Consider the following 23,811-nt stretch of genomic DNA (forward strand, 5'->3'; position numbering starts at 1 on the left):
TAATGCCTCTTCTGCCTTAACACCAAAAAAAATATCCTGCTGTAAAGGAGCATCCAATAATTTTGCCTTAACATGATCAGGTAAACCTTGTTCTTTTAACCAAGCATGCCTTCGTATCACAGATCCTGTAACTGCTGCTCTACAAGAAGCCTCTAATGAATCAAAACCACATTGCAGAGTATGTTTTCCCACTTGTTCAGCTGCATGCAATAAATCCTGCATTTCCTTATAGTCAGGATGTTCTGAACTTGTAAACATTTTCTGTTTTAACAGAGACATTAAATATTGTTGGTGTTTAAGCATGTGAAACTGGCAGTTTAAAGCCCTCACTGCTAACGTTGCAGAAGTGTAAACTTTCTTCCCCCATCTGTCTAATACTCTAGAATCCCTGTCAGAGGGAACTGGATTTTTAGCTGTGGAAGCCTTTACCCCTTTAGGACCCTGGGAAACAGTTTCTGGGTCAGCAACAGGGTTTTTATAAAGAAATTTGTGAGAGTCATGGACTCTGTAGTACCTGTCTGGCTTGACTGGAGCAGGGGACAAAGAATCAAGATTTAAACTGGATTCAGAGAACACATCATCCACAATATCTAACACTTGCGTAATAGCAAGGGGCCTGTGCTGAGGCAATAAAAGAAAGTCTCTGAGCCTTTTCTTGGATTCTGAGTAATCCTGGCGCTCCCAATGGTAATGCTCCCTCATGGTATGTAAAGTTTCCCCAAAAGAGTAATCCTCAGGAGGAGAGGCTGAAGGAATTGATTCTTCAGCATCAGAGTCCTCATAGGGGGATAAAGAGTATCCCTGGTCTGAAGAGGAATCTGAAGAAATGGAAACCTGGTTAGAGGAATCATAGTCTGTATCCTGCCTAGGCCTTTTATCTGGAGGGGGATGGGAACCCCTGATCAGAGTAATTAAGTCTTCGGCCATTTTAAGCATCTGTTTTTTAGGCATGGAGGCCTGTCCAGGTAAATGCTGTACTTACTTCTTTGTCTTTAATGGAGTTTTAGACTTGGCTGTAGATTTAATGGTAAGTTGTGAAGGTCTGAAGACACACTCAGAAGCCGATGCCTGCTCAGCGACTCCGGACCTATTTGAGGGGTTAGTTTCCATAGGCCTAATACCTTGAGTTTCCAGAGGCCTAGACATCTCCACGTGGGAGTCAGAGGCGGCCTGTGGCTCTGAGGTAGCGGGTGTCAGGGGCTGCGAAAGCGCCTCACTGAAAACCGGCGAACCGGCGACTGGCCTAGAAGAGGCTTCATCATCAGTTTTGGGCCTCAGATGCCTGTCCTTATCCTCGTCTTTGCATTTTTTGTGCATTCCGGTCATCGGTTGTTCCGACGGCATGGTATAATTGAACCTTCAGCCAAAGTAATGGCGAGCAAAGTCAAACCAACGTTTAATAGTGCATTTGTTAAATCTAGCACAAAACCGACAGCTAGTGACGTCGTGGTCTGGGCCTAGGCATGGAATACAGTAAGAATGAAAATCCTTATGAGGTATTTGCTTCCCACAAGAAATACAATTATTAACTTTTACTGACATCGGTCTGAGGCAAGAAAAAGTTTCCCCAAAGGGGTACTTTGCTTTATTGAAGACTTCGGTTCTGAAATTCGAATTGAAAATCTCAGGAGTTGGCTGACCGGCACTTGTGAACTGCTTTTGCTTCGGGCACTGCGCGGCAAGAAAGACTGAAGAAAATGGCGTCAGCTGCATCTTATATACCCCTGGCGCACTGACGCCAGGGAAGAAGCAACAGCAACCGACGCCGGACCAAGACTTTGGAACTCTGGCCGACTGCAGGACCGCCTGACAGCAGGATAACCCAAGTGTAATGACTGCAGCAGTGAAACACAATGAACATCAGTAAACTGAAGGTCCTGAATCAGAACCTCTCGGGACAAAACCTGAACCAGCAGGTCGTCCAAATAAGGAAAGATCTGAACAACTTTCAACCTGCAAAAGGCAATGACAGGAGTGAGGCATTCAGTGATTACCCTTGGGGCAGTAGAGGACAAAGGGCAAAGCAGAGAACTGAAAAATGCAAGGAAGAAACAGAGAAATGCAAACATTTTCTGAAAACGGGATGGATGGGGACGTGAAGGCAAAAATCTTTGAGATCCAGAGGTACTAGAAATGCTGGGGAAGAAGAGAGAACAAGGACTGAAAGAACAACATCCAAAAAGAGGGGACCTTTAAAGAGGTGTTGAGCTGAGAAAGAAGCAGAATTGATCTCCAGGTGTCCTCCTTCCTTGGGACCAGAAAAATTCTGGAATAAAAACCCTTTCCTTTTTGGGAAGGCAGTACAACCTGAAAGGTGCCTGGCCCAAAAGAGCATGAAGTACCTCTGGAAAGAAAGTCCACGAATAAAATACCCTAGGGAAGCCAAGAACAAATGGATGACCAGGTAGGCTGCCTTAATAAAGGTACGGTGGGATGTTGGTGAAGAAGCTGTGCTACCGGTAAAGCCCTGAGAAAGGCTGTGCATACCCGAGCGCTTGTGGTTTAAGGCTGAGTAAAGCCTTTAGAAAGGCTTCGTATGCAGGTCGTAGTTGCGGCTGGACAGGTCGCCTGGTGAGAGGAACCGCTAGTGTGGCAGCTAGAAATCAAAGATGAAACACACAGAAAAAACAGGCAAAACAACGTAAATGTGGTTCGGCTAAGGAGCTCTGCTCGCCGTGGCGGCAGAAAATCAACGTAGTCGAAGTTCAGATTTTAGAAGGTCGTACATTATTGAAGTAAAAAGTACCAGAAGTATTGTACATTAACATTTTCCATTTCTGGATAACATGAAGACAAGAAAGATCCTCAATGGAACACTTATCTGAAAATGGCTCAATAACCAGAACAGAAGAAGAGCATTTAGACCAATATTCAATGATGATGTTTGGACTGACTGCAAAGAAGTTCTGAGTGTGTATGTGTTCATATGTCACCTTTATGCCCTACTCCTTGCATGGGGAGCATACATGTGATGTATGGTGGCTGTAAACTGTAAAGTTTTTGGAATACTGGCTGGACGCTGGGCTATCCTTTGCAGGAAATCCCTTATGTAAGTACTACTGCAACAGTGGGGACGGATATCTCCAGTTCACTCCATGGCAGTAAATAATTTAAGTGATCACAGAATGAAGAAAAATAATGTCCCTGCAAATAAAAGTAGTCCAACCATTATAAGGACTATCTGAGTGTCATCTGTCAAATGGAAGTTTTAAAAAAGGGCTAAAATAAAGAAAAAAGCATAAACACCATTGTGAATCAGTGGGAAACAGGCAGACTCCATGATGGCAGTTGTACAAAGTGCTGGACTGGATGTCAGAGACAACAATAACATGGCATCAACTTGGAGGGATACTCCACTTAAGCAAATTACAAATATCTTAAACTGCATCATTTCAAAGATGCATCAAAGATGCATGGTTATGTAGCTAAAACTTAAAAAAAGTCAAGTGAAATGCAGCAAGTCCTTACACAATACTCAAGATGTACTGAGGTGGTTGCAAAAGGATACTCACCATGAACACACATTCATTATGGACAGCCAAGGTCTGCAGTGGACAACTGGAGGTGAAGATAACATATTTTGAGGACAGAAAACATCATGAGCCAGATTTATTAATGTCTACACTAAGTGTACATGATACTTATTCAAGAACATCCCTACCACATTTTATTTGCTTTCTAGTCACTCAGAATGATTACACTAAGTGTACATATAGTCTACACTTTGTGGTAACCTTTATAAATCCCTGTTGATATTTAAATCTGTAAGAAAATCAGTGGGAAAACTAAAATTAGAAAGAAGGAGTGAGTTATGCCTTTGTTGTCTATTCACTCAGAATGGTGTATACTTAGTGTACACTTAGTATAGGCATTACTGAATCTTGGGGCATAAAACTGTGTCATTTACAGATAAGGAGAAAGATCCAGTGTCCTTGGCAAACATCTGTTGGCTGAATGGTCAGTAACAGTGCAGGAAAAATAGCAGCAAAATAAAGCACATTGGCCAATTACCTGTGGACAACCAGTCAATGTGAAAAAGCCTAGACAAATAAAATTGCAATTTTTATCATTGATTTTAAAAGAACAAAGACTTTATTGTATAATAAGGCCAAGGAAAATGGTATTATGGGCATGTGAAAGTAATTGTGGAAGAGGATTTTATTTCAGAAACCCAAAGGAAACGAAGTTGTTTCATTCCAGCTATGCAAACATGCAGATTAAAAAAGTTGAAGTTTAAAATCATCTATCTAGCATACTTTTTTCTGCCAATGGCTAAGACTAAATTAGAGTCAGAGGAAGCTATAACTGAACTGAAGACTTCTGAGTCACTGGCGGCACAGGAGGAACAGCAAGGACAGAATCAGTTGGTGCAGGAATTAAAAGCCTGTGACTATGGTCCACCATACATGACACTACATTTGCTTTGATATCAGAAGAAAATAAGCCTTTCTAGTCTGGCCTTTAAGCGCATTCAACATGCTATCTCCTCTCAATTAATATTTTTCTTCTTAACCCTTCATCACTGCTCTCTTGTCTTCCACAGTGTCTGAACAGATTTTCTCCATCACCTGATCTTTAATTCAGTGTTCCAGAACCCTATCTTTGAAGAAGTACTTTTGCAGATTCAGGAAGCAGCTGGTCTCAACAATCTGGTGCCTTTGCCCCATCCCCCTTTTGTCTCCTGTCATGGTGCAAGACCACCCCTTGGCATCTCCCTTAAGTGATCTTGTCCAGTCATATCAAGTCATAACAACTATTTCAATCTCTAAGAGAAGAGCTCTAGCCTTTCCAGTTTCTTGTCATAACTCTTCCTCACCATCCTTAGTGCACCTTCTGGTGTCTTCCCTCAGGACTCCTTCCAGCAGTCTAAAGTATCTCTACCTGTACGGCCTTCAGAACTGCAAACAGCAGACAAGGTGTGGCATGTCTTGGGCCTGGTACAACTAAAGCACTATCTGTCTATTCCTCTGTGGAGACAACAGAGCATTCTGCCACTGCCCTCTCTCTCTCTCTCACTCTCTCTGGCACCGCTGGTTTAAAACAGGTGTAATCAACACTCTCAGATCCCTTTCCTTTTGCCATTAGTTCTACTCCATGCAGCTGATATTATGCACAAGAACTGTTGTGACTCTGCTGCAGCACTCTGCATTTTCAGCTCTAAAGCAAAACTGTCATCTTTCACCCATTTGTACAGTTTTTCCAAATCCTTGTTTTGACTCCTCTCCTCATCCTCCCCTGATATTACTCATATAAGACCTCCTCAAATGTTGGGAAAACAGAAATTTTCAGCTTAACATTAGCTGCAATGAACAGGATGTACTAGTTTTGCTCAATTATAGAGATCTTAACCACCTTGCCAAGACATGTGATGAAGAGGAGACCCTCTAATGAACACAAGCTTCATAAACACAGGAGCTGAAATATGTCACAATGGTACAAGAGCCATATAAACATGCAGGAGAGCAGTGGGTCACCTGCCAAGCTGCACTGTAGACATTGTGGGAAAGAAGCAAACTCTGTATGATATATCCTTGGCTAATACATGAAATTCAGATTACTTTTAAATTACATAACAGAGTAGCAAGTCCTAAAACAGTCTATCAAGTTGTCTCAGATATGCGTGCTGTCTCTGATTCAAGAGGTTTAAGGTATCACACAGTGGAAATTCTGGCTTTGTTAGATTTTTCTTTTCATGTTCTTATCCAATTGGTTTTCCTGTGTGACCTTTTTAAACATTGTTTCAGTTTGTTATACAAATGTAAAAGCGGAATATTTACAAACTTTAAATCTTATACTATATTAAAATAAGATAATACTTACCTATTACATAGTAATAAGGTGTGATAGCAGACACTTTGGCATAATGTATGCCTCCCAGTATCTCACCAAGCATTTTATGAACTTGCTGCTGCACTCCACTGAGGTTGGCAATACCTACAATAGAAGAGAGAGAGCAAATATACCTCAAGAAAGACAATGCATAAGGTATAGTATCATTTACAAGTCTTAAAGTGACTGAGATAGTTGTTAAATGAGCTCAGCTATTCTCCCAGTAGATTTTATAAGTTAAGGATATTTCAATTCATGAAATACAGAAAGACATAACAGAAACAAATGATGGTCAGTTCAGTCTGTCCTTTTCCCCTTATCAACTTTATGTCTGCACAGATGCTTCCTTCTGAAAAGCAAGAATTTTTTCCATGCTCTAGCACACTGGAAACCTACTACAGTTTTGTCACCTGCCACACTGATGGTAAACGATTCTGCCCGGCTATTCTTCCTGTAAACATCCACTTCCCCATCATCAACCATTCAGTAAGTGCTATCAGGGAAGTCCAAGTACTCAGGTATTACAATAAATGGCTGAGCTCTACTGGGGTAGTAAGACAGGAAGTGGGACAGTCAACCATGTAACTTGACCTTAGGTGGAAGCCATCATGATCAAGATGATGCTGACCATTTGTGAAGTCCAATGAATGCTGATAAAAGTGGTATTCAATGTACAATGTAAAAATATTTACTCTCAAAAAAATGAACTTTACAAAGATTAGGGAATGCAACTACTTATTGTGTTATCAGAGTCTGTACTTAGTCATTAGGGAATGACTTGTTATCTCAGATTGTCAGTGGGGGGGGGGGGGGGGGCATTATGCTCTCAGTCTTACACAGTCAAGGAACAAATATTCCTATCATGTGGAATAAGTATGTAAATAATATAGGGTTACCACCTTTGAGAATGACAAAAAATGGCTCTGACCCTTACCCAACTCAGTTGGTAGACTAAATGTGTACTGCTGGACCTTCATGGTTATATGTCATTTTACAAGCAGTTAAACACAGTAAATGCTGTGCTTAATGCAACAGCTAAGTAAATGCATAAATACAATACGCAAGTTAAAAGGACACAGGATCAAAGACACTGATTTACAGAGTACTTTTGTTGACAGGAAAATTAATTTCTTCAGAATAAAAACATTCCCATTCTAAGCATAGCAGGCAAGGAACTGCACTGGCAGATTTTGCTGAATAGTGATTTTGCACCTGGGTTGAATGGTTGCACTTCCTTTGCACCGGTCCTCAAGAAACAACATAACAGACTTACTTAATGACTGACAGCTCCCCCGCCCCCCATCATACTTCCTTCATAAGTTTGGCCTAGTAGGGTACGCTTTTATTCTGAAGTTAATTTTCCTGTGAATGAAAGCGCTCAATAAACTGGCGTCTTCAATCCTGAGTGGTCCTATGTCCTTTGTTGGTTATTAATTGTCATCTTTGGTATACTTTCCTCATCCCTGGAGCACATTTTGGAGCTACATGTTAAAAGTTAGAAGATTTTTACTGTCTCAAATAATCTTAGAATTGCTGAAGCTATTAAATCAGATAAAAACAGAAAGCTAAAACAATAAAAGTGATGAGAACAGGGAAATCAGTGAATATCTGTATACTGTTTCCTGGAATAAGAATCCATTTTTTCATCCTCGTAGTGTTATGCTGGAGTCAAAAATGTGCATGTATTTATTTTTACTAACGTGAAAATCAAGTATAACTGGAATACACACTGGCCCATTATTATGGCTTTTATAAAAGGGACAGTCAGTTTGACAGACAGATGTGTTTCTGTTAAGTTAGAGACATAAAAAGCATTGAGTTTATTAGGTAATTATCTACTAATTGCCACTTTTAGCATCTCCCAAAGACTTCTCTCACAACAACAATGGAGTAAAACTTAGAATTCCAGTGGGACTGTTTAAGAAATACAGTTCAGAAATATGTGGGAACTCAGAACAACTCAAAATACCTGGTAAGCACTCACCAAACATCGATTACCAGACAGATCCTAAATGCTTACCATCAGTAAGAATACCAGACAGCTGGCAACCTAAACGTATATGGCACGCACTGAAAAGGTGACTTACAGCCTAAGTATAGTGCTTGAGTTCAAAGACTGCAAGCTGATGGGGACAATCTGATTAATTACAGTACAATATTATCACTGGTTGGCTTTTGCAACCTTTGTAAGTCTCTGTTCTGGGTTCATTTCCATTATCATTTATGGTTAATTCCTCAGAAGCACAAGTTTTACTGTTCTCAGTAAACTGAAGGTTTCAGATGGCCCTCAGTCCCATGTGTTCTGTCTCCACATGGAAAGAAAGCAATGGCATGGACACTTAGTGCCACAAGCAGACCTTCAAAATGACCAACAGCTTTTAATTGAAGTAGAGGTTTTATTGCTTTTCAGTGCTTTGCTCCAGTCTAGATTACTCAGCACCCACAACACAATGCATTTTCTTTGGCCCGTTCCACTATTCCCTACGTATGGGATAAGGCAAGAAAACACATCCCTATCCCTTGTTCTTTCCTTCAGTCCACCAAATAAACTAGGAGAGCTTCATGAATCACAAACTTCATTAAAATGCATTCTGTCACAAATGTGTGCTAAACTGCCTACTTCCTTAAGTAGTACTTAGTAGGTATCACTCCCAAAAAGGAGCTTCATTAGCATGGGTTAGGACCAATTCAAGGGTCCTTCTCAAAGATCTGTTTAAGACACCAGGACACAGTTCTAACCACTGGGACAAAACCTCAAGTAATTTATCACAAAGGCTGGGAAAAGCAAGATGCCACCAAGAAAGTCTCATAACAGCATGTCCTGAAAAGAAGCTTTTTATTGAAAATATTTTCAACAGAGTACATCCAAAACAAAGTGACTGACCTCTTTAAGTCAATTATTGAAAAATCAGTACACAATACAAGTGCCACTGTACTAAGTGCAAAGATAATTCATTTATCTTGCATATTAATATTATTTTTATTTTAGAAATCCTTAAAAGCACATATCCATCACAATTCATTCAGGGTAAAATATTTTATTACCACAACTAACATACTAATGAAATAACTACCCTGAATTAATTAAGAAAATTAAACCTTGCTGGCTCCTTGGCATGCAACTAAACAGTCCTGACAACATCCCAAAATACATGGGTTCAAAAAGTGTCACAGACACTGAAGAATCTGACTAAGGAGAGAAAGGAGGGATGTTGCAATGCTGTTTACCACTTCATGGGAAGAAGGAGGATGCATGACTGGGGAGAGATCACAAGACTTAACAGGAAGCTTCTGCTTCAAAACAAGACATGCATACTGTGGGTTTACTTCATTCAAGGAAATGAGTGACATTTATATCAAATATGGCATACTCTCACTTGAGCACTAATGGGATTAGGTAAAAAAAAATCCCTACGATGGCTGTCTGGATGATAGCTTGGTCACATTCTTCGATGAGATGATGATGACTTGCAAGCAGGGAGGAGTGAAAATGCTTATGTTTTTCTTTTTAAAGGAAAACTCCACCTCTGAATTTAAAAAGTTTTTTTATTGCATCTTTGTTTTCCAAGCAAGTCTAATGTCTCAAAATCACTCCAAGTGCTTCTTTTACAATTTTAATGTGCTTTTCACAAATAGGAGGCTGATGGGACCTGCCTCGGTAATGTGAGCTCGTTTTCTTGCTTTCATTCTTTTTTCCCAGAATACATTTCAGGTTCTTTTTATATGAGTCATGCTACACGTAAGGAAGTGATACTGTTTTCTCATGCCATTAACACAGAATGGCAGGAGTATGAAGCACTGTCATCTAACACACCTTCTGTAACAGAGCTGCTTCTATGTTTCCTTGAGTGAGCCTCATTTATGTATCTATCAGAGCCTGCTTTATGCTATCAACAGCTGTCAGCTACTTCCAACAAAAGAAAGTAAGTAAATAGCAGGCTTTTGCAAAGGGGATTCTTTTGTAGTTCTAAAGGAACTAACAGACCTTCACAGAGAATCTCATCCTGAAGTGTGAAAACTCTCACTCCAGTAAACAATCCTATCATGTACAGGTGGCAACTACTACTGGAAAGGACTCCAAAGTAATTCTGTTGACTACTTCCCAATACCTTCAGTGGGAAGTTTTTTTTTCACTCTCATGAATGATGCAGAATTAAAACGTGCATTACTAGTTACTTATGTCTGTCATGTTCACCCCCCCCCTTTTTCTATTTGGTATTTATTTATCCTTTGTTAAACAGTAAAGTGAACTGGTCCCAGGATCCTTTTCAACCACAACATGGGCTACATTGGCAAAGATAAGAACAAATAATAAATGCTCTTGGCAATACAAAGAAAGAAAATACTGCCATAAAGGCATTTGACAAAGACTGCACGTACAACACATAGCCAAGGTGAGGCAGTGAATAAGTAAACATTAATAATGCTTAACTCTACTATGTTACCGTTATTATAAATAATGAATTGAATGCATCCATATTGCACAACTCACAGAGCTGTAACATGTTGCTGTTCTCTAAATGACTGGGAATCAGCAAGTGAATGTTTTATGGCTTCACACAAGGGCAGGGGTGGTGATTATATTTGCATCACTTTTGTTGTCCTAAAATAGTATAACAACATGCTAAACCTACAAAGTTTGGAAAGGAACAACTATTATACAGTGAAGCCTAATAATTAGTATGGTGAAAAATATTTGGGACATGTAGAAAGTAGGAAAAAGGAGGTTGATTAGGATGACATCTTTGTGCATGTATATATATCTGTGTGCATCTGTATATGTGTGTGCTATGTACATAGAAGAAAAAACAAGCAAGGACTTAACCATCTAATTTATTAGTGCAAACAGTAAAACAACCACAAAGCTTTCGATTCAAACCAACTCTTTATCAATGCTAAAAAATTCTGTTTACATTCAACTAATGTATAAATAAAAGCCAGCTCACTCAATTAACATCAGCTAAACAATCGATACAATTGGTACAATTAAAAGAACCTTATCATAAAAAACTTATAAAAATTCTCTTCTATATTTTAAAACAGGTTTAACACTAATTTTAACATTTAATCCAGGTGCCTTATCTGCTCCTCCAGAAAAGGATGCCTCCTGAAAAGGATCATTTGTGTTGTTAATCAACTTTTAGTTTACAGTATGTTACTATGTGGGATAAGCACCAAAATAAGGGTTTTTACAGTGCATCTGCTGTCAGTGCTTACCTGCTTCCCCTTCAGAATGGGATACTCAGAAAGCAGGACATGTTATCTACTCCAAGAAGGCATTATTTCCTCATGAGTTCTTAATTCCAAAATGCAGACAACAGAGGACTAAGTATAAATGGACTGTGGATGGTGAAAAAAAAGTTACATTGAGCCTAACTAGCATTCATGACAGCATATAATTTAATTACACTGCAGTATCAGTATTGAGAATACTTTTTTTTTTTTGGGTGGGGCCTCTTCCTTAAACCTCCACAAAATCCCAAACAAATTAAATACTTACACTGAGATGGGTAAAAATTACAAATCATTAGTTCAACGACTGCATATCATAGAGAGGGTAGACGGTCTGTAAAACAAGATGTCTCCATTTTCCCCCATAAGGGGAATGTTTTTTATTTGTGTACTGGCACAACAGGTCAAGGGTTTCTGGATTATACATTATATAACTCTCAAATAAATTACCAAAAAAACATATTTATTTATCTGTTTATTTATTAACTGAGTAAGTGGGTTACTCCAAAGACAGCTCAGTTATGGCCCAGGCTAAAAACACAAATAATATATATCATTACAAAACCTAAAAGCATAATCCGTAAAGGGAAATCAGTAGGTACGTATGTAAAGCGTAAAACAGTGCTTTCCCACTGGGGACAGTATATAAATATTTTAGCCATTTACATGTCCATTTGCCTAATTTTTTTTTTATTTTTCTTAAAAGGCACAGTGGTCCACCAGTTTCCCAATTAGATATCATTTAGCACACATTATTTGAAACCGTTGGAAAGCACTCAATAACAATCTATAAAGGGTCTAAGCTGTGATTTTTTTCCATCTGTTGAAAGTATAAACATATACACATACTTCTCAGTTTATAGAATGTGTCACAAGTTTCCAGAGTATAACATCACATATATCACAGCACTGGAAACTGATAAGTGTAACAGGGCAGCTAGTCTGTAAAGCATAAATGTGTAATTTTTCCAACTGAAGAACTATACATATTTTTAACATAACATTTACAGCAGATCACACATTTCCTGATAAGTACAGTTGTATAAAATTTTACCATAATGGTAGATGTCTTTCTCTTCACTGTTGCAGTATTCTTTACATTAGGGATCTACGGCCAAGGGCAGCCCAACATCCGGTCAGCTTACCAAAGCTTTTAGGTTGCCTTAAGGTACACTGTATGTCACACACATGCTCCTTGCGAAGCATAGTTAATAAAGGTGACATCTGGATGTACAATCCTCAGAACTGAGAGCCCCATTAAGAACGCCAGTCCAAGGAAAAGAGAAGTAATCAGTACATCCAGAACAGAAATGGACCAGGGGGTGGAGGGAGGGAGTAAAGAGAAGAACATCTACTGTTATGGTAAGACTTTACACAAATGTACTATGTCCTTCCACTTAACTGTCACAGTATTCTTTACATTAGGGAGAGTGCCAAAGCTCAGGAAGAAACTTGGAAGGAGCACCAGAGCCCTCTAAGAAACCCTAGCAAAACCAGCTCTAGCTCTGGAAATTCCATCTAACTTTGAGTGCTTGGTAAATGTATACAAAGAAGTCCAGGTAGCTGCCGCAAGAATAGTTAGTATCCAAACCCTTGAAAAAAGCACCAGAAGAAGTTACAGCCCTAGTATAATGAGCCTTAACAGAATGAGGAAGGCTCTTACTATGAAATGAATAACAAAAAGAAATAGCTTTTGAGATCTAAGAAGAAACAGTTTGCTTGGATACAGTTAATCCTATGGACCTAGGATGAAAGGAAACGAAAAGCTGGATTTCCTAATAGACCTAGTCTTATCCAAATAAAATCTGAGTTGTCTGAACATATCCAATGTGTTTAGCACCTTCTCACTGGCAGACTGCAGGGAAGGGAAAAAGTTGGGCAAATTAATAGACTGACAAAGGGACAACTTGTTCACCATCATGGGCATAAAAGAAGGATTAGTACGCAAGGACACCCTGTCCTCATGAAAAACCACAAAAGGAGGACAAGCCATACGGTCTTGAAGCTCAAACATCCATCTGGCAGAAGTGCGGGCTAAGAAAAGTACAGTCTTCCAAGAGCAATGTTACAAGGAAGCTGAAGCTGCAGGCTCAGAAGGAGCCAGAGTCAATTTTTCAAAAGCAAAATTAAGATCCCAGAGAGGAGGAACAGGCTTCCTGGGTGGCCTAATATGAAGGATGCCTTTAAGGAATTGTTTATCTTCAAACTTAGAAGCTAAAGGAGGAGATAAAGCAGATATAGCTAATAAATGGGCCTTAACAGAAGAATAAGCCAACCCAGCATTGAGCAATTCATACAGATAAGAGATAATAAAAGGAGTATCCACAGAAAATGGATCCAGGTTTTGAAAAAGAAGCCAAACAGAAAACCTCTTCCATTTGGATAAATACTATTTCATAGCATTGGGTTTCCTGACCTTCTGCAGGACCCTAAGCACGTCCTCAGACAAAAAGGTGTCTATGTGGAATCAAAATCCTATCACCCACAGTGTCAGATGAAGAGTTGACAGGTGGGGATGGATGAGAGATCCCGTGTCCTGTGTGAGTAGGTCCATCCTGTGAGGTAACTTGTGATGATTGCCCTTGGAACCAATGCTGTCTCAGCAACAAGATTTTGGGACCATACAGCTGAATTTTGAACAGGACTTTTGGAATGGGAGGGAACACATAAAGAAACATCCCTTTCCAAGAAAAAAGATAGGGCATCCATCTTCCAAGCCAGAGGACCTGGGACTCTGGCACAAAATAGAAGAAGTCTGTTCAGAAGTGAGGCAAATAGATCTATTTGAGGAGTACCTCACTGGTGGACAATGTTCAGAAACACATCCCTGTGAAGCATCCATTTGTGGGATTAAGTTAAGGACGTGCTCAGAGTGTCTGCCACAATGTTTTGACCTGAGGGGAATGTAAACTGCCTGAAGACTCACTTGATACTGAACAGCAAGATCCCACACCAGGAGTGCCACCTGGCAAAGAAGTTAAGATCTTGCCCCCCCCGGTTTATATACATACCACATCACTTGAAAGGTCCTGGATTGAAAAGAAGATGAAAAGCCTGGAGTACCACCAGAAGAGCTCTCAACTTTTTTATACTGATGTGCACTTTCTGTTTAACAGACAATCATACTCCTTACACCTTTATGCAGCTAAAAGGTGTTCCCTATCCCACATCTGAAGTGTCTGCGAACAGCTCCTGAGTGGGAAGAGGGGGATGAAAAGGGAACCCTGGATTTAGAGACAACTGCTGGGTCCACCACTGAAGTTTCTTTTTGAGACAAGGTATGAGAGGAACTACAAATTTTGGGTAAAGCGCATGTTAAAGCCAAACTAACTTCAGAAACCACTGAAACATTCTCATGTGGAGTTTGGCCAGAGAAGCATAGGGATGTGGATGCTATGAATACCAGAGCACTCAGGAACTCTCTGGCTGTAATAAAGGCCAAAAGAAGAAGAGTTTGAAAGAAGGAAATGAGTGTCACGGCCTTGGGAGGAGGCAGGGATGCCAGCATAGTCTGAATCCTGCACCTCAGAAAAACGTGGTCCTGAGAGTCAGAAAAGACTTCTAAGTTTATTGTGAACCCCCGGCGTTGCAGAAAGGAAATGGCAAAATGAAGATTTTGCAACAGGATCTCTAGATAGGATGCCTGAAACAGGAGGCCATCCAAGTAAGGAAACACTTGGTCCCCTGAATCCTGCAAAAACAATTACAGGAGCAAGGCATTTGGTGATACCCCTGGGGCACTAAAAAGGCCAAAGGGCAAAGCAGACACTTGAAAATGCCAGGAAGCAACAGAGAAACGTAAAACCTTCCGCATAGTACACAACACTTTAAATTGTCGCAGAGTACCAGGAAGGCAGACAGCACCAAAAATAAGAGCCGTTATTATTCTCAGTGTGAAATATACATTTTAGTAACTGACACAGTGAGTTGAAGTCTTGTTGAATGTTTATCATATAAGCTAAAGCAGTAAAAACATCATCAGCATACTGGAAGGCCTGAAATATATAAACAAAAAATCGAACCTTCCCACATGTATAACCCAAGGAGAACATCTCCGATGCACAATTTCAACAGACAGTCTAAAAATTACAGTACCAATATTAGTTTTAACAGGTCTATATTATTCACTCGAAGTTTCAAAACTATGAACCTCATATGATCAACACCATATGAGCAAAGTTTGAAACATCAAATATATAATAAAAAATAAAAGAAAAAAGAAAAACTTACCTAAACGCTCTGAGCAGGAGGGCAAGCCTCCCTGCACCATCCAACTGGGGGGCTGTGTCCTCCACACCCCCACTACTTAAATATACCAACTCCGAGATTGCACTTCAGTGCAGAAAAGGGAAATCTTCCCATTCTGTGCCATTTGTTTTAACTTTGTTCGATCATACGGTGTCAACCATGTGACACTCGAACTTTTACAAGTTCAAGGTTATAATACGAACCCATTTTAACACACACACACACACACAAAGTTACAGTATTATTTGGCAGTTACAAAAAAATGTAACAGCGCACTAGTTATATTTGCATTAGTAATCAACAACAAAAAATAAATACAAACAAACGCATTTACTATGTACAGGTACCTAAAAGGAAATATAGAAAAGTGAGAACAACATACATAACTATGAGAATTTTACAGTAACGGGACTACTACATGCTGCCAGTATAATAAAGGTACCATGAGAGTGCACAGCAACAAATACACTGTGTGTAACATATACATAATAAAGAAGGTTTAAAAAAGGAATTTATTCTGCTGAAGTCTCAACAGAGACGAAAGTGCTCAGTTCTAATAAATTCTGATTATACATTTTCTTTTTCTTTGTGTTCATTTACTCATCAGCAACAGCTTCCTTCATGGATACACTATATATTTGGTTATTAATCATATATATATATATATATATATATATATATATATATATATATATATATCCTGGATTTACTCCCGTACATTCAGCACATCGGCCGAGTGCCCATCAGCACTCGTTGTTTCTGTAGCAGGTACAGGTTTTATGGGATCGGGTTACTAGCCCGATGCCCAACCCTCCTCAGAGAGTGCACCACAAACTCATATGGACACACACACACACACACACACACACACACACACACACCCCTAAAGCCATTTTAGAGTGTCCATTCCACTTACTGCAGGTCTTTGAAATATGGGAGGGAACCACAGCACCTGGAGGAAACATACATGAACTCAGGGGGACATCCAGACTCCACACGGGAGAACCTCTTCCTATGAGGCAACACCAATAACCACTACAACACTGTGCCGTTTTATATACATATATACATATATATATACATATATATATATATATATGTGTGTGTGTGTGTGTGTGTGTATATATATATATATATATATATATATATATGTGTGTATATATATATATATATATATATATATATATATATATAAAACTATACATATTGACTGATTTAAAGTTACCTGAAAGCTTCCAAATACTTTGCTTCAAAGCTTGAGATCTCTGAGAGATTTGCTGCAATCCTGAGTCATTCTTGGAAGACAAGTACACATACCTGCTTAAACTGCACTTTTTGATGATTTCTAACTGTGTTAGTGTTATATTTGTGCATTATTTACTGTGTCCTTGCACTTTAATTTTAATGTGTTTTTGTATCTAGCAAAGTCACTTTGCTATATTTTTGCACTATTTACTATGTCCTTGCACCTTAAATCCAACTTAAAGTGCCTTTGTAATTAGAAGTGCACGTTTGCTAGTTTCTATGCTTTATGAGCCCTTCCTGTGTTTAGTTGGCTACAACTGTTTTTTTTTTGCACTGGTGATTTTACATTAAGAAGAGTTTGGACTGCACTCTGGTGGCAACAGAGAATAGCCTGATCTCATTCTGAGTTTGGGAATCACTTCAGAGGACCCTAAGTGTAATTTCCTGACTGTCGAGGGGGCCATTCTGTTTAGTCAGTTTCTCTGTTTGAATAAAGTCATCACATTTAATGGATGCTGCTCGTCACACAATAGTAGTTAGCACTGTCCTGTAGAGGGTCATGCACTTGAAATTGAAATTTTTCATATAAAACTACTTCTCAAAATTCTCTAGGTCTTAGCTGAGCATAGAGAAATTACTTTTCATGTTGGAGGCCACAGTCCCATGAGTTTAATCTTAGTGAGTCTTGATAGACGTCTATACTCATACAACACCCAGGCTAGCCATCTCAAGACCCCGTATATATTATCCCTAGTAATAACAAAATAGGGATCTGGAGCTATAGATATGCACTTTCTTACTATCTATGAAGCCAGTTTGGTGGATATGGGCATCCTGAGGTAATGCAGCAATTGTCTCAGGTTTACTGCCAGCCACCTAATTCTTAAACTGACCCTGTATGTGAGAGATGTAGTTACACAATGTCACTGCAAGACTTTCATTTACAAGCACTTATAATACCAAACAAGTTGTCAGAAATGCACATACTACACTCACCACATGCACTTTGTACTGGACACACAGTCCCACACATGTCGAGGCTCTGAAATGCAATCTTCCTAAACCTCAAAGGCCTCCCAGATGTTGCATCCATAGTAAGTACCCTCAGCAACCTCAAACTCACTCTACTCAACAGCATAGACATGACTCATACAGTCACATCTCACTGCATCTCAACCCCTATGCCTATAAGGCAAATAACTACACAACCCAATATTTTGGTCATAGTGAGACCCAAAGAAGTTCCACTCACCAGGCTGAGTAAGAACAGCCACGATCAATTTCCTATCAGGGACCATGATCTAATGGCTCTTGCATGAACTCAGGTCACTGACCCACGACAACCAGTATGGCTCAGTCATAGTCCATGTCAGAGTGAAAAACCTGACATGTACCTCCCTGGACTATATGAAGAAAAACACAATGGAGCTCTCAGACTGTGTGTCCCAGGCTGGTACGAGCCTCACACTAAGCAGCATTCTTTTTTCTCCAAGGATAATGTCGCAAAATAAACAGAAGACAATTAATTAACAATTGACTTAGTTATTTGAAAGGGGTACAATACTTGTCAGTCTAGAAGGATATGGTAGACAGGCCACACAGCTTTACCAGGAATGATCTGCACCTGTCTCGTCTTTAGGTTTCATATATTGGCTAAAACCTTGCCTTTCCCAAATAGTGACTTTTTTAGGCATTGCCAAGCTGATAAATCTTCCAACATGGCATAAACAATATAAAAACACCTAAAAGTTTAATGGCTTGGGGCCAGGAGTCTAAAGAAGAAAATCCACCACCTGCAGGTTCTCCTCACATTGGAGAACTTAGAAATTTGTACAGTTATTGAGAATGGTGGTGGTGCTGCGGTAGCGTTGTCGCCTCACAGTTAGACGTTGCCCGTTTGATTCTCAGTTAGAGCATCTTCTGTGTGACGACATGCATGAATGGGCATTCCTTCATTGAAGGTTGTGCGTTAGGCCCGGCAAGCCAGCACGTAAAACTCTACTGCCAATCATTAGCAGACCGGAGTTCTGCTGTGGCGACCCCTAACCTGGAAAAGCCAAAAGACACAAATTGAGAATTGTTTTAAAGACATGGAGAGCACCTCATGCCCAGAGATTCCTGGACTTTCTAAGCACAAATACCCTGGACCAGCTAGTCTGATGTGCAAACATCCTTGACTCAGTAAACACAAACATGGAAGAATGTTGCACCATCCCTAGTGTATTGTATTCACTGGTCAGGTCAGATAAAAAAACTGTCTCCTTTGAAATAAAAATAAAACCTAGGACCCCAATTAACCCTGGAAATTTTTGAAAATACTCTAAGGCAAATGTCCTACTTTTAAGTGACATTATGGCAAAACTCCAAGAACACCAAACACAGAGAACACTACTGCTAACATGGAATTGTTCATGGAAACCCTGTGTAATCATATTAACAGCCACATAGAAACAGCTGTGCCCACCCGTAACAAGCACAGGATTAACTCAAAAAAAAAAACAAAACCACCCTGGTGGAATCCAAATAGCACTAGGTTGTACAACAAAAGGAGGAAAATCATGGTGAAAATTAGAAAGTGAAATGCCAGGCAAGGTAAAACCTCCCTCATTAATCTAAACAAGTAATGTAGGGGGCTTATCAAGTCTACCAAAGCGAAATCTAAGATAAAAATAGCCTCCCAGACCATGGTCAACTACAAACTTTTATCAGCTTATGTTCACAACCGCAAAGGCAATGCATAACAATGTACTGAATTAATTGTAAAAGGAGCCACCTGTACTGAGCCAGAAGATATAGCAAATCTACTGGCCAACAAATCTAGCTCCAATTTTACATCCCTCCCCAGACACCCCTCAGGATATATCCACAAACATAACTCCCCCAATTACCACTAAGGAACAGGTCCTCAAGGCACTCTCCAAAGCCAAGAATACTACATCAATGGGCCTCGATAATACCCTGGGATGTATCCTTAATAGTGTGAAATATGAACTATTGGGCCGACTACAATCACTCTTTAACCACAGCCTTCAAACAGGCTTCATGGTAAATGAACAGTGGACTGTAACTGTTATCCTACTACACAAGGGTGGGCCTTCCAAGGACGCAAGGAACTACTAACTTAAGTAATAAGTAACGCTATAGAAAGAATAATCATGGATATAGTAAATGATGGCAGAAGAAACCTACAAACACTAGACTTTCACTCAGTTTGATTTCATCAGGGACAGGTCATGTCTACTCATCCTGTTGAACTTCTTCAAAGGTCACCAAAGTAATGGAGGATGGCAAGATGGTGCATACTGTCTACCTCGACTTGTCCAAAGCATCTGACACAATATCCAACTCGGTAATGGTAAACAAGCTCACTGCTCACTGAATTAGGCAGTAGCCCTACATTACCAGCTAGATAGCCAACTAGCTCATGGATGGGACCCAAGAAGTTAGGATAGGCATGTTCTACCTCCACAAAAATCCTGGTCACTAGTGCTGGGCCTCATAGCTCAGTGCTGAAGCTGCTCCTGTTTGGCATCTACTTCTCTGAAGTTAAGACTCATGTCAAATCTGGCTGACCAAGTTTGCAAATGAATGCCAATTAAATGCAGTCATAGAATCCCCAAGACATAAATACCCTCCAAGAAGGTCTGAAACAGATTAATAACTGGTGCTGGAATCATGATCTAAAACTCAATGCCAAGAAGTATATAGCAGTATTTTTCAGTAAGACAGCCATCCTTGCAAATTACTACATTGACAATGCAACCTTAAGAGTAGACCCAGTAGTAACGAATTTTCGAAGGCATGTAGGCAGCAATTTATCCTTTAACCATCATGTGTCTACAACAGTAAGGTAATTATTCTGTGCTGCACAATGTATAAGCAAGGGTTTGGCATTCAGGTCCAAAGATTTCTTTGCTCCTTTGTACTCTGCCCTTATAAGACCAATCATTATGTCCCCTCTGGAATGTACCTGACCAGGCATATGCAACAACTAGAGCATTCACAGAGTTTCCTTACAAAAAGGATACGGAGTTTAGAAAACATCTATGTGGATCAGCTCAAAGCATTGTCCTTAAACTCCATCTCCTACAGTCTGCTGACAGTTGACCAATGCTTGACCTACAAAGCATCCAGTCATCCAGCCTTAATGGACCTGCTGCACATCCACAGAACAGCCAGCAACAAAAATACTCAATTCAGGGACCTAAACCTCATCTGCAATATAAATGGGATAGACTGGAGTGACAGGTATGTGTCTCAGCAGTTACCTTTTCTCTAGAATAGGCTTTCCCATCCATGCAAAACAAAGTTTTTCTGTATACTTATTCAGGAAAAAATTGGATCAGTGGATGAGGAATTTTAAATTTATCCTAGATCTGGCACTTATGTCTTTATTACAGACAGGAAGCCTGTAAAAGCCATATGCACCCCTTTGCCCTTGTTCATTGTTTTGGTGACATTCTTGAAAAAGTCCACCAGGTTCAGTGGGCCTGACCTGCCCTTGACAAAACCAAACTGGGCTGGATCCAGTATCTGAAGTTTTATAATATCATTACTTGTCATATACATGGTAATTCTTTCTATGAATTAACATTTCATACAAGTCAGGCTTATGGGTTGGTAGCTATCTGGGTCTGTGGATGACTTGCCTTTGTGCAGAGGGATAACAACTGCAGTCCTCCATTCATCATGAAGTTTGTCTGGAGGCTATGGTTAAATAAAGATTCTACTGGGTCCAATAGGTCATGTTTCATGCTATTTAGGAGTCATCCTATGATATTATCAATATCCAACAAAGCAGTGTTTTTGGCCTTGGAAAGAACATTGAGGACATGTTCCCTAGTAAAAGGCAGAGGAGTTATGATTGGGGTACTTTTTGAGAGGTGTCAAGGTGAGAAAGTGGGGTAAAGTTGGAGCTGAATTTATCAGCCAGTAGATTTGCTATATCCTCTGGCTCAGTACTGGTGGCTCCATTTACAATTAGTTTGGCTCACTGTTATGAATTGCCTTTGAGGTTGTGGGCATAGCTAAAGAATGCCTTCTGATTGTCCTGAGCCTAGGTAGCTACTTTAACCTCGCATTTCACTTCAGTAGAAATAACAAGTTCCGTGAGTTGCTTATTTAGCTTGATGAGAGAGTTCTTACCTTGCTGGGCATTGCACCTCCTAATTTTGGACATGAATTTCTTCCTATTGTTATACAATCGACTGATGTTGTAATTCCACCACGGCTGCTTGTTTTTAAGTTTGTTCCCTGGTTATTTCAGGTAGGCACCACTGCCTCTATGCAACTATATACATGAGTTTTTTGTGAGCAATTCTGAATAAGCAGTGGTGTTCCCTGGGTCTGGGAAAACTTGATATTTTGCCAGGCTTTCACTTAATAGTAAGAAGTTTGCCTATGAATAATTCCTAAAAGTTCCAGAGTTAGCAGATTTTATTTTTTTTTTGAAGGAAACAACTTTATGTTCTGACCTGACCAATCTGTGGTAAAACAAATGGCAAGCTGAATGAGTCCTGAGCATTGAAAACTCATCCTATGCATAAATCACTACTTTAGATATATGTACTGTTGGGCATATTCTTTTGATAGGAGTTAGTCAACAAACAACAACTTTATGACACTGGTAACATCCCCCTGCTATCTATACCTATTGTGATTTTTCTATAACTGTCTATTAATGGAGCTTTTCTCCTTGGGTCTCCACTGAAAATGGGGCCCAAGCCCAGATGGACTAAACTGGTTAACAAATGTCAGTAAAAAAAAAAAAAAAAATACCTATGTCTCATCAGCTCACCGGAAGTGGTTAACTCCTGTGTATATAAGAATGGTGTCTATATCATATGAGCAAATCGCACAAATTGCAAACACTCACAATATCGAACATACTGGACCTCAAAGTGCTTTTTGAGTCCGTGGTACAGTGACGAATGGGATATTTGCCCTTTCATCACTGTAGTGTGATCTCGGAGTTAGAATATATATTTAGCGGGGGGGGGGGGGTGCACCCCCCACAATAGGAAGTTCGAGGTCCAGTATGTTTGATATTATGAGCATTCGTAATTTGTGCAATTCGCTCATATAATATAGACCCTAAGAATGTCTACCCTTCACAAAATGTGGATGTAGTGATGTTTCAGATTAAGATGAAATATAGTCATGCATTCCCTAAAAATTTTCACTGTACAATCCAGGAGAAACATTTCTACTGATTAGTCATTTCTCCTGTATCAAATAGTGCATACCACTGAAAAAGACACTGGTCTACCACAATGATCTAGGAGCTGTAAGAAAGTCCAGGGAATCTCAACAATAGGCGATAGTTTAAAATCTTATTGTGTATGAGTAAAAATCAAGTGCAGTGAACGTAGCAGGGCAAATCTCAAGGGTCTTCCTGGAAAACTTTCTCTGAGCACCACAGCATGAGTAAGCAAGTACATAAAGTCTTCTCTATGACAAGGGATATGTGGAATTCATGGACTACTTTTGCATGGAGCTATAAACCTGGTAACAAGATTGTCACCACAGTTCAGTAAGCAGCCATCCTCTGATATTATCAAGACCCATCAATGCAGTGTTTGCAATCTGACTGCTGGAGTGAGTAATTCACTTTTTATGCAAAGCTGCCAGAAATCTTTACTACAGTGTGATGCTAGGACCACACAAAAAAATAGTGCATACACTGACCACTATTCGCAGAGGTGAACAGTAAAGTGTTTCAATCAGGAAAGATGGCAGGCCAAAGAGCACACCTGAAACTGTACAGTACAACATGAAATGGAAGAAGATGATGCATGTGACCACAGTATTACAATTCCTGAGGATATCCTGAAGGGGAAGGCAGCCTTATCTCGTACATAAAACATATTTCTCATCTACAGAAAGAAAAGGACACATATGGTGGCTGCCAATTCTAGTATAGTCTGAAGGATAAAACAGAAATGTAGCACAGTAATAATGTAGTTATACTTTTAAACAACTTTATTTATTCATTACATTACTGATTTGCAAAAGGTTCATACACATTAGCTAAAATGAAAACAGAACAATCTCAATAACATTTTTCACTATTGTGTACAAACATTACACATACAAGCTCCAACACAATTCTGTTCTTTACCTAAATACATTACAACATACTCATACTTTCCAATTCCAATAGTGCAAACCATCTTTTGGAACGTATATCACAAAGAGCTCCAACCAGCAGCTAAGAAACAGAACCCAACAAATTTGTTTCAGGTTTTCTGTCAGCCA

The 23,811-nt window shown here is 39.6% G+C and overlaps 1 protein-coding gene across 1 annotated transcript in view; it reads right to left on the bottom strand.

Annotated features, from left to right (window-relative positions):
- Nucleotides 1–23,811, bottom strand: part of FASTKD1 (FAST kinase domains 1) — an 881,671-nt gene that overhangs the window by 132,406 nt on the left and 725,454 nt on the right. The window contains exon 11 of the mRNA XM_044075492.1: nt 5,821–5,934. Within this exon, the coding sequence (XP_043931427.1) occupies nt 5,821–5,934 (114 nt within the window). The remainder of the gene's footprint in view (nt 1–5,820; nt 5,935–23,811) is intronic.

This window comes from Protopterus annectens, chromosome 6.part1 (genome assembly GCF_019279795.1).
Source record: "Protopterus annectens isolate FY-2018-M chromosome 6.part1, PAN1.0, whole genome shotgun sequence".
Lineage (NCBI taxonomy): Eukaryota > Metazoa > Chordata > Ceratodontiformes > Protopteridae > Protopterus > Protopterus annectens.